Source organism: Ranitomeya variabilis, chromosome 1 (genome assembly GCF_051348905.1).
Source record: "Ranitomeya variabilis isolate aRanVar5 chromosome 1, aRanVar5.hap1, whole genome shotgun sequence".
Classification (NCBI taxonomy): domain Eukaryota; kingdom Metazoa; phylum Chordata; class Amphibia; order Anura; family Dendrobatidae; genus Ranitomeya; species Ranitomeya variabilis.
The window spans coordinates 500,457,075-500,470,242 of NC_135232.1; the positions used below are offsets into that span (position 1 = coordinate 500,457,075).

At 42.1% G+C, this 13,168-nt stretch overlaps 1 protein-coding gene across 2 annotated transcripts in view; it reads right to left on the reverse strand.

The window, feature by feature from the left end:
• Positions 1 to 518: 518 nt before the first annotated feature.
• Positions 519 to 13,168, reverse strand: part of CILP2 (cartilage intermediate layer protein 2) — a 215,418-nt gene continuing 202,768 nt past the window's right edge. For both annotated transcript variants that reach the window (XM_077252315.1, XM_077252307.1), the window contains 3 exons: positions 6,001 to 6,109; positions 4,050 to 4,207; positions 519 to 3,969 (listed from right to left, as the gene is read on the reverse strand). In XM_077252315.1, the coding sequence (XP_077108430.1) occupies positions 1,589 to 3,969; positions 4,050 to 4,207; positions 6,001 to 6,109 (2,648 nt within the window). In that variant the 3' untranslated portion in view covers positions 519 to 1,588. The remainder of the gene's footprint in view (positions 3,970 to 4,049; positions 4,208 to 6,000; positions 6,110 to 13,168) is intronic.

Consider the following 13,168-nt stretch of genomic DNA (forward strand, 5'->3'; position numbering starts at 1 on the left):
AAAAGCAAATATCCCCTATTCACAGACTAAAGGATAACTTGCTGATTGGTTGTGTTCCAAAGCCTCCACTCCATTCATTGTCAGTTTGACTGCTCAGCTTTTTCTGGAAGGCCCAGTGACTATTAACCAAACATAAGTTGAACATGAACACCTTCGTTCCATTCAGGACAGGGCATCATAGCCCAGATCTGTGAATAAGGGACCACTTTTTTTGGGAAGGGAATAACCCATTAAATGTTCAATAGCCAGCTCAGCAGCATATTACCTTCATGCAGACTAGTACAATGAATACTGGCAATTGCTACAAAAATCCTACAAAGATACCAGCAGAAAGGTTGATGAACGCATGCATAATGATAGCTTATTCTGGTGTTGTCTACAAAATCATAGTTTTATAGACTAATTTCAAGTATTGTAATTGTATTTATACTATATAAGCAAGTGTTAAAAGTTAAAGAAAAACAATATTACAAGTAATTTAGTCATTTTTTGAAGGATTTGATTTGAAATGTTTTTATTTTTTTATGTAATCTTCCTTTATTACATTAAGCATCCAATGTTTCCTATTAGCTGTTGGTAAAAGTACAGAGTCACATCTTCATTTATATCATTTTAGAAGTTAATTATCAGATTTAAACAAGTAAATATATAAATTGTTCTTTAGAGCTCATGCACAATGACATGAGGCCAGTTTGGCAGTGCATAGAACCTATGCAACTATCATAGGTCCTGTGTACAGAACCATACAGATTACATGCATTTCTGTATAGTCTACATTTGGCTATGTTTAACTGTGTATAGATATATTCTCCCCTAGAAGCAAGATCCTCACACAAATGGAGTCCAATGTGGAACAAAATGTAACATAAAAAATGTATGTACCTTAGCATAAAATCAAAGGCACACACAGGTGCACTGGTGGTCTCAGCTTCAGCCTTACTGTATCTCTGAATTAATACAGCAGTGCTTACCTGTCCCTTTTCTGCTGTACTAATTCTTGAATTTTTGGAGGATTGTCAGCTCTGTTTTTGCTATTAAGCTTACTGTATCTCTGTACAAAACTATATGTATGTCCATTCAGGGTCCATGAGGTATGAATTAACCATAACTGTTGATAATTGACTAGATACTTTGTTAAGAAACCAAGGTCAAAGCTTTTGTTTGGTAATTTAAACTCCAGGGCAAACAGATAATGCACTTAGCTGAATTGTAACAGTGTGTAATATCTACACTATTAGGATTTGGCTTTGCTAGTTAGTTCAAGCAGTAGCCACAGTGGCCCCAAAAATGTTATTTTCCATGTAAGTGGCCATGTGCCAAGTAGATGCTCATCCACTTCTCTCAATGTTCTTTTGAGAGGAGACGAAAAGCTAGTCAGCATGTGACCATATGTATACAGTTCACACACTTACACATTACAGTCAAGTGACTATTGCTTGAACTGGCTAGAAGACCCGAATCCTAACACTGGGTGTATTATACACTGTTAGTATTTGGTAAGCTGCACTGCTTGCTAAAAGTTTGCCCTGGGGTGGAAAATCCATTAAATTGGTCATACATCTACATTAAATTATATTTGTCATTGTTTCTATGGTAGACGAGGTCTTCTCTGGTTGGCAGATGGCTGTCTACTCCGTCTAGAAGAAGTAAAATTGGATGCTGGATAAGGTATAATGCGTGACGCCATCTCTACTTGTTCATTCTCCTGCATACCCTGTCGAATTTCACGCAGAGTTTCTTCTGGATTTTTAAATAAACGTTGAAAGAAACTTTCTCTTGTAATTGGTTTCTCCTGGCAACGAAATGTTAATGCAATGCCTACCTGGGATCTCATTTCTCTAGATAACCCATCAGAGGTACCATCAAAACATCTACCAATTGCAATTTCTTTGGCAAGCCTTGGATTCTGGTCAGTCACTGTGTAAATTCCATAGTTATGTCCAAGGGGATCAACTGGAGCCATCATATTGAATGACCCAGTGTCATTACCTAAAGCCAGTGGAGGGTGGCGTTTAAGGTAGTCTTCTAAAAGTCTGTTTACCTCAACAATGTGGCAACTTCCTTGAGGAGTCACTGTTACTAAAGTACGATCTATTAAATCTTGGTCATAAAGCTTTCCACTACACTTAAATTCCAGACAGGCTGCTGAACTGCCTTCTACTGACATATCCCTAACACTCCGGATATCTCTCAATCCATAGAGCTGGCCTACAGTCTTTTTATGCATTCCTCCAATATTTCGTGACCGGACCATATAGTCTTGTTGACCCTTTATTAGAACTTTTAAATAGCAGGCCCGAAACTCTTGTGGATTTGGCCACCAAGATAAATAACCACCAATCCATGAAGTCAAGTCTGTTTCAACAAATGGAACAACATTGTACTCATACTTGTCTTCCTCTACTCTATAAAAGCGAAAATGATTATCGGACACTTGGGCTTCTTCACATGCTCGCAAGTTTCTGTAAGCATATATTGGGCCATTTGTCTCTTCAAAATTATTTGGGTTTGGCTTGGCAATATTGAATTTGAAAGCTGTCTTTTTACCGACAGAGCTTTCGTGATCAGTTCGTCGATAGTTAAGTTTTGATAAATAAGGCTGGGACACTCCTATTACATTGGGGTTTAATTTAGGGGAAGAAGGAACAGCTTCCAACTCCTCACCACCCATTGTTGCAGTAACATATGCAGAGTAGGCATCTGGCTGCTGAGCATCACAGAAAGCTGGAAGACAAGCTCCATTCCTTCCTGTTATTACACTGTCAAATCTACCCCAAGCTCTAGGGTTTGATGAGAATCCTGGCATAGGTTCTAGATTTATAAGGGTCACCACAACTCCTTCTACCTGTTCAGAAGGTATAAATTTCTCACTCATGTAAGCACGTACCTTAACAAAACACCTCCTAAACTCTGGTACATCCAAGTTGAAAAGTCTTCTCTCTCTTATTTCTAACTGTCCTATTAAAAACGACCTTTCCTCTCTCTTTCTCCTCTTACCATCTCCTGCCATGTAGAAAGTATTTTCTTCTTCCCATAATCCAGTGTGTGGGTTCAAAGACCAAAGTTTCATTTCTTTCTGATGTTGAAGCATCTTTATTTGTTCTGTATTCATTCTAACCTCTACTTTTCCAGTATGGAGCACAGAGTTAGTGTCTTTCTCCCTGAAGTCCACAGCAAACATTCCATATGTTCTGAGTGGAGAGATATCGCCATTTCTATTGACAAAATTAAGATCACTTGATGCAGCAGATGCAGTGCTGATGTTTCTAGGGTCCAAAAAAGTTAAACTGGCCTTTACTGTACCACTGTAAGATTCCCCTGTGATTCTGGTAAAAGTATTTGGTGGTATTACTAACTCTCCAACTGGATTTTCACCAAGAACTTCTCCTAGGGGAATGATATTTGTCACCAAAGGGTTAAGATGAATAGGTTCTTTCTTTCTCATTATTTTTATATCCTGATAAATAGTATTTCCTTTTGGATCAAATGGAATGATTTTTATAGAGTCCACAAATTTCTCTTGTGGGTCCACAAAGGTAACAACCAACCTCTTTGTTTCAATTGGCACTTCCAATGTAAACTGTCCTTTGTAACCGGTAAAGCCCACATTTACTCCATTCATATAAATTTGACCAAACTGAAGTGGAGCACCTGTGTCATATGCGGTCACCCGTCCACGAGTCAAAACCTTGTGGTGTGTACTCTGGGAACATCCACACTCTACAACAACCATAATTGGGAGAGTATACCCTTGACACTCTACTTTTTGCAGTTTCATTCGCTTGACTCCACAGGTGTAATCTACGTTATCTTTACACTGTAGGTCGGAATTCAGATGACCAGCACACTGGGAATTTGGACACTTGCCAACATTGTAGAAATTAGAGCCAGTTTTAGTTTGAGAACAGTCAGTTGGTAACTTGATTAAATGTTCCTGAGGTGACTTGTCACAGTAAGATCCGCCTTTGCCTTAAATAAAAATAGATCACATTTGCAAAAATAATAAAAAAATAGAAATAAAGCTCATAACGTATTTATTGGTTTGTTACCTATGACTGTTAGATGAGCTACAGAAGACTTGATGACACCCAATCCATTATTGGCTTTGCATTGGTATGTTCCAGCATGTGCTGTTTCAATATTTCGCAAAATTAAGCTTTTGTCATACTTGACTTTGGTTTTGTCCAGTAGTGTACCATTGTGATACCTATAAATAAAATAATTCAAGTAAGATATAATAAATCAAGGGTGTAGAGTTTGTATCCGCACATGTGTTCTAGAGCTTGAGGGTTGAGGAGGAAGGGAACAGAAGACCAGTTTGGTTAGGAAATCTTGATATTTTGAGGCCCTGTTGGAGATTTTGCAATTGGGCCCATATTACACTGACATAAATTTGTCCTAAAATGTTAGGATGGGTGCATGTGTGTATTTGCAGTAGGAAGCTCAGCCCTCCCTGCATGTGTTGGAAAATATGAAACCAGTGGATATTCTGATAAAGCACTGGAGATACCAGGTGTGCTTGAGGTAAAAGGAGTCTGTTCACACTGCTGTGTTCCCTGTGTTTCTGTTTTAATACTGGAGATACCAATTTTCCCTTGGCAAGAAAAGGCTATTCACACTACTGTACACCCTGTCTATCTGACTTAAAACTGGAGCTACCAGGTGAGCTGAAGTAAGAAGAAGTTACTCATACTGCTGTCCACCCTGTCTCTCTGTTCTAATAATAAAGATACCAGGTGTGCTGAAGAAAGAGGAGGCTGCTCACACTGCTGTTCTACATGTCTTTTTTAATCTAATAATGGAGATATGAGGAGTGCTGAAGTAAGAAGAGGCTGCTCACATTTCTGTCCACCCTGTGTTTCTGATCTAATACTGGAAATACCATGGATGCAGAGGTAAGAAGAGGCTGCTCACACTCTTGTCCACCCTGTCTTTTTCGATATAATACTTGAGTTACTTAAGATTCTAGGTAAGAAGAGGCTGCTCTCACTACTGTCCACCATCTTTTTATGATCTAATACTAAAGATATCATGAGTGCTGAGGTAAGAAGAAGATATTCACACTGCTACAAATGATGTCTTTCTTATTTTATAATGGAGATACCCGATGTGTTGAGGTAAGAAGAGACCATTCTCACTGCTGTCCACCTTGTTTTTCTGCTCTAAGATTGGAGGTATGAGGGGTGCTGAGGAAAGAAGAGGCTGCTCACACTGCTGTCCATCCTGTCTTTCTGAATGACAATTTATGGTATAGGTTATCTTCAGATCACTGCACGTTCTCCCACTAACTTGTCATATCATTCTACGACAAGTTTCTGTCTGTGTAAGAAGGCAGGGTCATTTTAATTCAATAGTGATTACCTCACTAGGAAAAAGAGATTGAGGCAGCACACCACGTTACAGTGAAAAAAATTGCTCTTTAGTGGCCCATATGGAGATGTTTCGGTCCTAGGTGTGGACCTCTCCACTTACATTTTATTATACTATTGGATTGTCGTGACTCCAGAGAGCGCAGAATTACTTACTTTCCCGAAATATAATTCTGACAAATTCATGGAAACTGCTGCATCTGGATTGCAGGCTTTTTAGGTGTTGTGTCTCACACAACCCTATAAGGTAAGTGGTGCTCCTTATCTTTTAAAGCCTTTTACCAGGGGAAGACACTACAGTATTGCACTTTTGCATCTTTTTTATATATACTCATGACAAATGAGTAGTGCTAGATTTGGTGTGGAAACCATTGTGAGACTGTCTACTGGGCAGAACCATAGAGTGATGTATGTGTGCAGAACAGGTTCTGCTGTAAGACTGGGTAAAGTAACACAGGCTGTGGTCCCCAGCTTATAGATTGCAAAGTTGTTGTATGGGTCTGCAAGCATGGTCTATACTGCTCATTCTGTCCTTAGAATTTAATAATGAGACCTTAGAATAAAAAAAAAATAACAAAAACAGCATTAGTTTAAATTATTAGTTATAGTCTTAATAATACTCTTAACTCACCAGTAATACTTAGTTGGAACTGGATTCCCAATAGCTTCACAGCAGAATGTCACCTTATGTCCTTTTCTACGAATTTTGGAGTATGGATGTTGTACGATGTACGGTTTCTCTGAAAATGCACAAGCAAATTCCAATATGAAATCATTAAAGGGAACCTGTCACCCCGTTTTTCAATATGAGCTAAAAAATAGCTTTAAATAGGGCCTGAGCTGTGCTTTATAACTGTGTCTTTATTGTCCCGCTTCCCCACCTTTGCTGCCAAAATACCTTAGTAAAGTCGCCGACTTCGCCTGTCAATCACGGCGGTCTGGTCAAATGGGTGTTGTGAATTCGCGGTTTCTCCCCCACCACTTGCTTTTCCCTAAGTAATTTCTTCCCGGCGTTTGCTTAGTGTTTCGCGCCTGGGCAGTTAAGTCTAATGTCGCGCCTGCGCATTATGCTTTGCTCAACTGTGGGCATAGCATACAACTCGTCTCTGCGCATCCGCGGCTTTTCTTTGTAACCTGTGTGCCCTGGAAGTCTGGCTATGCAAATGGTGTTGTCCTGGATGCCGGTAAAATTTCCCCATCCAGAACTTTTTGCGTAAGTTGCTTATCTACAAAACTTACGCAAGAAGTTCTGGATGGGGAAATTTTAACGGCATCCAGGACAACACCATTTGCATAGCCAGACTTCCGGGGCACACAGGTTACAGAGAAGAGCCGCTGTAAGGTTCTCAGTCTCTTTGCTATATCTGCTGTGATTTTCTGTTATTGTAACCTGGTTTTTCCATTGGCCATTTTGCTTTGTCTTGCCTGCAGCTACTTTGCCCTGAGTCAGTATGGAGTTTGTAGCTTCTATGTTTCCGCCCTGTTCTCTGCCTCTTGCCTTTATAAGCAGCCTCAGCTGTTCAATCAGTGCTTCTGAATCATGTCTGCAGCGAGCCTGTGACCTGCTCCTGGAAGTCTTGGACTTAGTCTCCTACTGTGGATCTCTGGAACACTTGTGGACACTGGAACTCTGCTGCATGTTAAATAACATTTACCAGGGAAGTAACAGAGAGATTCTGAACCTATTTTGTGTTTAATGCTGAACTTCAGGTTTACTCTGGGCTGCTGTGTCGCCCGCCGTGTCTCCTGCCTCTGTACCTCTGTACCTGCAATTATGTAAAACCTGTTTCTCTGCGGCATAGTTGTATGAAGTAATACAAGCAAGTTCTAACTAAACCTGTGTCTCCTGTGTCTTCCTCGCACCCAAGCACAAGACTCTAAATAGACTGTGTACTAAACATTACAAGATTCAGAAGCCAACTTTAGTGTCTGCTGGGTCTGAGGACACCGAGTCTGCTGTGGACCGTGCATCCGTTTATTTCTTCTGTGATGACGGTGGTTGTTGTGACTTCTCACAACCATTTCAGGTGAGCGCATTCCCTTCTTTCCAGTCAGAGGTGTTACCACGGGTAAACCCTATTGTGCGCCTTTTTCCTTTTCCAGCACTTCTGCCTTAAAGGATCTGGGAAGATGGAGGCTCGTGTAAAGGAATTGTGTGAAGTCACCGATATACAGGCTTTAAAGTCCTGCTTTGCAAGTCTACAGGATCTTAACAACCACAATCTGCAAGTTTTTGGACAAAATACTCAGGATTTACGAGCCAGGATTGAGGCTCTGGAGGAACGAGTCCAGGCACCATCCCTACCCCCAGGTTCAAGTTACCTCCTTTTCATTTTGGTGGCAAACGTGAAAAATTCAGAGGGTTTATTAACCAATGTAAACTTTTTTTTTCTGCACATGCTTCACAATTTACCTCAGAACGATTCAAAGTGCTTACTATAATTATGCTGCTCTCTAACAAAGCTCTAATGTGGGCAAACCCTCTGATTGAGACTGAGGATGAATGTTTGAATAATCTTGATGCTTTCATTTCAGCCATGGGGCAGGTGTTTGATGACCCTAACCGAGGTGCAACAGCTGAAGCAGCCATGTTGACTTTGCGCCAGGGTAAGCGCTCAGTAGCCGAATATGCCCTGGATTTCAAGAGGTGGGCCCTCGATACCACTTGGGACAGTTCTGCCAAAAAATCTATTTTCCGGAAAGGGTTGTCTTCCATGATTAAGGATGAACTTGCGCGTGCTGACCCTCCCACTGCATTAGGAGACTTTATTAACTACTGCATTCGTATTGATGCCCGTCTTACTGAACTCAGACAGGAGAGATGGTCTGAAAGTAATCTAATTAACTATTTCCTACCTTCCTCCCCAGCTAGGGAACCTTTGAGCAAGTTCACACGGGAACCAGAACCCGAACCCATGCAGGTGGACTCTTTACAGAGACGGGTTAGTGATGCACGCAAAGAACATCGCCTAAAAGAAAATTTATGTTTCTATTGCGGTAAGTCAGGACATTTCATAATAAACTGCCCCAACCGTTCTCGTAAGACTACTGCAGCAGTCATTCACTGTGAGTGTTGCTAAAGGAGATCAGTCATATCCGAACCTCAGGCTCCAGAAAAATCTGCAGCGATAGATGTTGATTTCTCGGACTTAAACTCTGTTATTTCTGATTCTGATGACTGTGTAAATGCGGCAGTTTTTCAAGTTTCCTCAGCAGTGTCCCAGCTGAGCTGTAAGAAGAACAACTCTCATTGCTTTCTTCCCATCAAACTCTGGGTTGGCTCGGTTTGGGTGTCTACCTCTGCTATGATTGACTCAGGGGCAAGCGGTAATTTTATGGACATTTCCTTTGCTCAGAAACATGGGATACGTTCAGTGAAGAAGGCTACTCCTGTACAGATGGAGACTGTGGATGGTTCCCTGCTAAGCTCTGGACCAGTGGATCAGGAAACAGAGCCTTTGAAGGTCCTTATGGGTAAAGATCATCAGGAGAGGCTGTCTTTTATGTTCATCTCTTCTCCCCACTTCCCCATTATTCTAGGGCTACCATGGCTGCAGGCTCAGAACCCTACAATTAACTGGGAGACCAAGGAGCTGCACTTTCCAGAGAAACAGATGGGCCCAGAAGTTTCAGCTTGTTCGGTTCCTAAGAAACCCACGCCAGTCTCTGAACTACCAGCCATATACCAGGAGTATGCGGATGTATGTGATAAGAAGAATGTGGATCAGCTTCCCCCTCACCGTCAGTACGACTGTCCAATTGAATTATTGCCCAGAGCGGGAATACCCTTTGGTAAGATCTATCCTCTGGCAGGGCCCGAACTTAAGGCTTTGAAGGACTATATTGATGAAATTCTAGCCAAGGGCTTCATACGCCACTCTTCATCTCCTGCAGGTGCACCCATCTTCTTTGTGAAGAAAAAAGATGGATCTCTTAGACCCAGCATAGATTATTGGGAACTCAATAAAGTCACTATTAGAAACCGTTATCCATTGCCATTGATCCCTGAGTTATTGGAGAGAGTACGGCATGCCAAGATTTTTTCTAAACTGGATCTCCGAGGGGCCTATAATTTGGTCCGTATTAGACCTGGGGATGAATGGAAGACTGCATTCAGGTCACGCTACGGACACTTTGAATATCTAGTTATGCCGTTCGGTCTGTGTAACGCCCCAGTCACTTTCCAACACTTAGTGAATGACATTTTCAGGGATCTCTTAGATACAATCATGGTGATTTATCTGGATGATATTTTAATTTTTTCTAACTCCACAGAGGAACATCACGGACATGTGAGAATGGTCTTGGAACGTCTACGACAGAACCATCTTTACATTAAACTGGAGAAGTATGAATTCCATCGGACCGAAATTCAATTTCTGGGGTATGTAATGTCTACACAGGGAATTAGTATGGATGGAAGCAAGAATTGGCCAGTTCCCAGGAATATGAAGGAAGTGCAGCGCTTCATTGGGTTTGCCAATTTCTACAGGCGTTTTATTAGAAATTTTTCTGAGGTAGTCACACCTATCACACAACTTACCCGGAAAGAGTCTAGCTTCACTTGGACCCCTCAAGCCCAAGAAGCATTTTCCAGTCTGAAGGATAAATTTACCACAGCACCTATCCTTGTGCATCCCAACCCTGAACTTGCCTTTATAGTAGAGGTGGATGCCACAGACTGTGCCATCGGAGCTATACTCTCCCTGAGAACAGGTGAGAAGAATGTCTTGCATCCCTGTGCTTTCTTTTCCCAGCGGTTATCTGTGGCTGAGAGGAACTATGATGTAGGCAATAGAGAATTGCTAGCTATTATTGCCGCATTCAAGGAATGGAGACACCTACTTCAGGGAGCTGCACAACAAATAGTCGTGCTAACTGACCACCGCAACCTTGAATTTATAAGATCGGCTAAGTGCCTGACTCCTCGCCAGGCCCATTGGAATCTTTTCTTAAACCAATTTGATTTCATAATCTCTTATAGGCCAGGATCGCGCAATGGAAAGGCTGATGCACTCTCTAGGATCCATTCAACGGAGACTCGTCCATCTACTGCTCCTAAGACTATTCTTCCTGATTCCAGATTCCTGGGAGTGATTCATAATCAAGACCTACTTAAGGACATCAAGGAAGCATACCATTCGGATTCTTTGCGGGCACAACCTCCTAGAGACGTAAGCCTTGTTTATAAGAATGGTGTGTGGTTTCAGGGGCAACGCCTGTATATACCTGAAACAGTCAGATTGAGAGTTTTGCAACTCATCCACGATTCTAAGATAGCTGGGCATAGAGGAGTTCTAAAGACACAAGAATTTCTTTCACGTTTCTTTTGGTGGCCCAGTTACAGAAAAGATGTTCTGAATTATGTCACTTCATGCGAAGTTTGTGCGAGATGCAAGACACCACATTCCTCGCCAACGGGTCTATTGCAACCCATACCCACCCCTTCCCATCCATGGGGATCCATTTCCATGGATTTCATTGTGGAGTTACCAACCTCTCAAGGGAAGAACACCATTCTAGTGGTAGTGGATCGGTTAACAAAGGCGGCTCATTTTATTCCCTGCGTCGGCTTACCCACTGCTAAACAGACATCAGATTTAATGATTCAAAATGTGTTTCGCTTGCATGTAGTACCGGATGAGGTCATTTCTGATCGAGGGGTGCAATTCACTTCAAGGTTTTGGCAGAATTTTTGTGCCGCATTGGACATTAAGGTAAACCTTTCTTCTGCTTTTCATCCCCAGACTAATGGACAAGCAGAACAGACTAATCAGACCCTGGAGCAATATCTCCGCTGCTTTATCTGCCACCTATAGGATGATTGAGTGGATTTACTTCCACTGGCCGAGTTCTCCTATAATAACTCTCAGAGCGCTTCCACTAAGCAGTCTCCTTTTTACGCCAATCTAGGCTATCACCCTAACATTCTTCCTCAATTTCCCATCGATACGCCCTTGCCAGCTGTGGCTGAAAGAATCACATCTTTACAACAGAATATTGATCTTCTAAACGAAAATCTGAAATTGGCTCAGGAAAGGTATAAGAGAGCAGCAGATAAATCTCGTAAACCTGCACCAACTTTCAAGGTAGGAGACTCTGTCTGGCTATCAACTAAAAATCTTAAATTGAGAATCCCATCATCCAAATTGGGACATAAGTACATTGGACCCTACAAGATCAGTAAGATTGTAAGTGCCGTTGCTTGTCGTCTTCAACTGCCCAGAACTATGAGAATTCACCCTGTCTTTCACGTTTCTCTACTAAAGGCAGCTATACCTAATACTTTTCCTGGATGTTCCTCTCCCCATCCTGATCCAGTGCTGATTGATGGATTCCAGGTTATATAGGAATCAGCTACAATACCTGATTAAATGGCAGGGCTACCCAGTTGAGGACAACTCATGGGAACCGGTAAATAACATTAATGCTCCTCGCTTACTCCGCCAGTTCCATCAGAGGTACCCAGAGAAGCCTGATCTGAGGTCATCCAGAGGCTGTCCCTAAGGGGGGAGTAATGTAAGGTTCTCAGTCTCTTTGCTATATCTGCTGTGATTTTCTGTTATTGTAACCTGGTTTTTCCGTCGGCCATTTTGCTTTGTCTTGCCTGCAGCTACTTTGCCCTGAGTCAGTATGGAGTTTGTAGCTTCTATGTTTCTTCCCTGTTCTCTGCCTCTTGCCTTTATAAGCAGCCTCAGCTGTTCAATCAGTGCTTCTGAATCATGTCTGCAGTGAGCCTGTGACCTGCTCCTGGAAGTCTTGGACTTAGTAATTCAGCCATCTCCTACTGTGGATCTCTGGAGCACTTGTGGACACTGGAACTCTGCTGCATGTTAAACAACATTTACCAGGGAAGTAACAGAGAGATTCTGAACCTGTTTTGTGTTTAATGCTGAACTTCAGGTTTACTCTGGGCTGCTGTGTCGCCCGTCGTGTCTCCTGCCTCTGTACCTCTGTACCTGCAATTATGTAAAACCTGTTTCTCTGTGGCATACTTGTATGAAGTAATACAAGCAAGTTCTAACTAAACCTGTGTCTCTTGTGTCTTCCTCGCACCCAAGCACAAGACTCTAAATAGACTGTGTACTAAACATTACAGCCGCGCATGCGCAGAGACGAGTTGTATGCTATGCCCACAGTTGGGCAAAGCATAATGTGCAGGCGCGACATTAGACTTAACTGCGCAGGCACGAAACACTACGCAAACGCCGGGAAGAAATTACGTAGGGAAAAGCAAGAGGTGGGGGAGAAACAGCGAATTCACAACGCCCATTTGACCAGACCGCCGTGATTGACAGGTGAAAACGGCGACTTTACTAAGGTATTTTGGCAGCAAAGGTGGGGAATCGGGACAATAAAGACACAGTTATAAAGCACAGCTCAGGCCCTATTTAAAGCTATTTTTAGCTCATATTGAAAAAACGGGGTGACAGGTTCCCTTTAAGCTTAGCTTCATCTTTTAGCAGCCAGCGCTCAAATTCTTTACTTACTCTTTGTCCACAAACAATGCAAGGTAATAAGGTAATGCAATAGAAATGGTACCGTCATAATCAAATTGGGACAGTGCTGGTTTTGTGTCAAGTACTGTATGTACATATTCCTATACTGGTCTTTCTGCACATAGTTTGCTCTGACTTAGGCAGGTACAGTGACTATATTTTACAATGCCAGACTAGCAGTGTCATACATGAATACGAGACTGAGTTCAGGTCAGGAGACTCCGAGTCAGGCTGGGAATTGCGGCCGTGACATGGACCCAGGAGGGGCCTGGAAAACTAGAGACAGGTTTAGTTGTTCTG